We start from the raw sequence: 4,211 nt of genomic DNA on the forward strand, positions 1-4,211 counted from the left end.
CTGTGCGTCGTCTGCTACGGAGCAAAACCGTCGGCGCAGAACGACACTCGAACGACGCCCAGCTAGACTCTCGGCTATCTTATCATACTGCTGCCAACGATCGATCGTTTGCACGCTGAGCTGGCCGCAACGAATCTTAGCGCTGGAGGTTGCTTTCGGAAATATTTTCGGTTGAAGAACTCGTAGGTTGGCTTCATCCGCACACGATTTTCTCATTTATCCTGATAATGGTTTTGCTCCATCACTTCGCCACGTCCGACGAGAAACGCTGGGGCACAGCGCGCAAACACAACCGCCGCTCACCGTAGGTACCAGACTTTGGCAATCTCTCCTCGTCGTAACTTAGGAGCAAAACAAAACACCATAGAACAAACACCTACGATGTTTGTTTGCAGCGGTGTGTCGCCGCGGGATCCTGTTTCCAGACGAAGCGCAGCGCAGTCACCGTTGTACGCTGTAATCTTTTTTCATCGGCTCACGGCTCAGAACAGACGCACGCGGCACAAATTGCGCATCGTACAGAAGAGCAAGGTTCCGGGCTAGTTGGTAATGCATTGCACTTAGAAACAGCGCGAAGAAACGCGGACAAGACTTGTGTGTCGCTTCTTCGTGTTGTCCGCGTTTCTTCGCGCTGTTTCTAAGTGCTGTGCATCGTAAGCTCGCAATAGTATTTCCGGCATGACAGACGCCCACAAACAATTCCAATTCACTCTGACGAAAGGAGACGCACACCGCTGGCGCTACTCGGCCAGTTCGAAGCGAGGGCGGCCATGTTAGGCATGTTCTCCGTCGGCGGGGTCACCGGCCATCCGGCTCGTGACGTCGCCTGGAGTGCGCGCCTATTGGCGGAGGCTCGTGTGCATCCGCCTTTGAGGGGCAAATGCCGCTGCCTTTTAAAGTTGGACCCGACTACAGCCTTGACAGAAACGTGGCTTAACAGCGATATTTCCGATAGTAAAGTGCTTGCCCACTTGCCCAATTTCTGTGCTTTTCGCAAAGATCAGCCAAATCAACGTAGAGGAGGGGTACTGATTGCCACCGCTCGAGATGTATCATGCTCAGCTATTCATCCTTCATCAGATATAGAAATATATAGTTTGTGCCACGCTTCCCCTAAATCAGTTGTGATCGGCGTTTGCTAAAGGGCTCCTAACAGCCCAGATTTCCCTCGAAAACTCAATAACGGATTGAATGAAATTAAAGGTAAACACCCTAACACATGCACTCTTCTATTCAGACATTTAGATTTTCAGAGTATCGACTGGAATAATCTAACCTCTACAGGCAATAAGGATGCTAATAAATTTCTAGACGTTTGAGTAAATTTTAACCTCATTCAAACTGCATCCGAGCCAACTCCAAATCTATAATTAACGGATAATCCTTAATGCGTTCATTCCATTGCGTATCTACGAGGTGTATCTACGAGCCTCAGCCCTCTCGGCAGCCCCGGCCTTCTCGACAGCCCCGGCCCTCTCGGCAGCCCCGGCCCTCTCGGCAGCCCCGGGCCTCCTGACGCCCTCGGACCTCACGACAGCCCCGGCCCTCTCGGCGGCCCCTGCCTTCTCGACAGGCCTGGCGCTCTCGACGCCCTCGGCCCTACCGACAGCCCCGGCTTTCTCGGCGGCCCCTGCCCTCTCGACAGGACCAGCCCTCCCGACGACCTCGGCCCTCTCGACGCCCTCGGCCATCTCGACGCCCTGGACGCTCCGAACGCCCTTGGCCCTCTCGACAGCCCCTGCCCTGTCGACGCCCTCGGCCCTCCCAACACCCTCGGCCCTCCAACAACCTCGGCCCTCTCGGCGCCCTCGGTCCTCTCAACACCCTCGGCCCTTCCGATGCCCTCGGCCCTCTCGACAGTCCCGGCCGTCTCGAGAGCCCCGACCCTCTCGACGCTCTCGGCCCTCCCAACGCCCTCGGCCCTCTCGACAGCCCGGGCCCTCTTGACACCCTCGGCCCTCCCAATGCCCTCGGCCCTCTCGACAGCCCGGCCCTCTCAACGCCCTCGGCACTCCCGATGCCCTCGGCCCTCTCAACACCCTTGGGCATTCCAACGCCCTCGGCCCTCTCGACAGCCCCGGGCCTCTAGACGCCCTCGGCCCTTCCGACGCCCTCGGCCCTCTCGACAGCCCCGGCCCTCTCGACAGCCTCGGCCCTCTCGGCGGCCCCTGCCTTCTCGACAGGCCTGGAGCTCTCGACTCCCTCGGCCCTACCGACAGCCCCGGCTTTCTCGGCGGCCATTGCCCTCTCGACAGCCCCGGCCCTCCCGACGCCCTCGGCCCTCTCGACGCCCTCAGCCATCTCGGCAGCCCCGGCCCTCTCGACGCCCTCGGCCCTCTCGACGCCCTCGTCTCTTCCGACGCCCTCGGCCCTCTCGACAGCCCCGGCCCTCTCGACACCCTCGGTCCCCCCAACGCCCTCGGCCCTCCCAACGCCCTCGGCCCTCCAACAGCCCCGGCCCACTCGAAAGCCCCGGGCCTCTCGACGCCCTCGGCCTTCTAGACCCCGTCGGCCCTTCCGACGCCCTCGGCCCTCTAGACAGTCCCGGGCCTCTCGACGCCCTCGACCCTCTCGACAGACCCGGCCCTCTCGACGCCATCGGCCCTCCCAACGCCCTCGGCCCTCTCGACAGGCCCGGCCCTTTCGACGCCCTAAGCCCTCTCGACGCCCTCGGCCCTCTCGGCAGCCCCGGCCCTCTTGATGCCCTCGGCCCTCTCGACAGCCCCGGCCCTCTTGATGCCCTCGGCCCTCTCGACGCCCTCGGCCCTCCCAACACACTCGGCCCTCTCAATAGCCCCGGCCCTCTCGACGCCCTCGGCCCTCCCAACGCCCTTGGCCCTCCCGACAGCCCCGGCCCTCTCGACAGCGCCGGACCTCTCGACGACCTCGGCCTTCCCTACGCCCTCGGCCCTTTCGACGCCCTCGGTCCTCACGACGCCCTCGGCCATCTCAACGCACTCGGTCCTTTTGACAGCCCCGCCCCTCCCGACGCCCTCAGGCGTGTTTCCAAAGACTCGAAGCTGCAGCAGCGGAAGTTCCGATTACGTCACTAAACGCAAAAACACAAGCAAAACAAAACGATTACGTAGCTTACGTTTTTCTAGAATACCAATGTTTCGAGCATACGAAACTGAAATGCATTGTTAATAAAATGGTCTGCTGCGTTAAAACTTCCTCACAGCAATCCACTCTTCACATCGCCGGCTTTCGTTGCGCTATCTTCACGTCGGCCGACGGGGCAGCATAGGGAAACATACGTAGAAAAAAAAGAAAAATAAAACCGTAGGTGAGCTATGCCGAAACTCCGTCTCGATAGTTGTCGCGCGGTCCTGTCGTACTCATTGGTTGGCAGTGCGTTTACTTTATTTTTGGTGATACGCAGGCTGACCCTGTCTTCTGTTCCGACTATATTTTGACCATCCCATCCCAAACATATGCCCGGAAATATCCTAAATGGTCTTGCTGGTCACCAAGGGAACTCTCCTCAACGTACTGTTTTCTCCACTGAATCCTCCGAGAGCTGCGAGAAGGCGGCAATTGGGGTACATTCGCGGGAATGGATTGGAGCTATTTCATTTCGTATCCGTGAATACATAACTTCTCCAGCGAAAGCACGAGACACCAGGAGAAGAACACAGGACAACGCCAGCGTTGTCCTGTGTTCTTCTTCTCCTGGTGTCTCGTGCTTTCGCTGGCGGAGTTATGTCTGAAATACACCAACTAGGCCACACGGTTACTGTGAATACTCTCCTGTATTCTTTGCAGAGTTTATGGCTATTTGTTTGGCTGTTCTCAGAATTTCGAGACATGTAGCACGGGTTCTTATTCTTGTAAACTGCTTTTTAGTTCTACCTCTCTCCAAACTTCATGAAAATCTCTATTGAATCGTTCCTCTAGGTTCTTTGTTCCACTCCCCGTGATAGAGTTACATTTTGTCATGTCATCTGTTCATTCGGGTGTCTATTTTAGCGAGGTGGTCGATTTATTGCAAGCTCAGCTCTCATTGCCCTTGTAATCAATCCCGTCCCTCGACTTATTCTGGTGGAGATTTCGTTTCCTGCATTTCCAACATATCTCAGCCAGCTTCAGTGATGACTTTGCTCAATACCGCGGGTTTTGAGCATTTAAAGTATACCCTTAATTGGAATGTCTGGTCATATAAGTCAAGGCTGTGTGAGGTGTCAATGACGCTTCTGCGACGCACAATCCCC

At 57.2% G+C, this 4,211-nt stretch overlaps 1 protein-coding gene across 1 annotated transcript; it reads left to right on the plus strand.

The window, feature by feature from the left end:
• Nucleotides 1–1,838: 1,838 nt before the first annotated feature.
• Nucleotides 1,839–2,831, plus strand: LOC144109817 (uncharacterized). Its single transcript, XM_077642603.1, has 2 exons — nt 1,839–1,973; nt 2,090–2,831. Exons 1-2 carry the CDS (start codon nt 1,839–1,841, stop codon nt 2,699–2,701), a joined length of 747 nt encoding a protein of 248 aa, XP_077498729.1. The 3' UTR covers nt 2,702–2,831.
• Nucleotides 2,832–4,211: the final 1,380 nt, after the last annotated feature.

Source organism: Amblyomma americanum, chromosome 11 (genome assembly GCF_052857255.1).
Source record: "Amblyomma americanum isolate KBUSLIRL-KWMA chromosome 11, ASM5285725v1, whole genome shotgun sequence".
Classification (NCBI taxonomy): domain Eukaryota; kingdom Metazoa; phylum Arthropoda; class Arachnida; order Ixodida; family Ixodidae; genus Amblyomma; species Amblyomma americanum.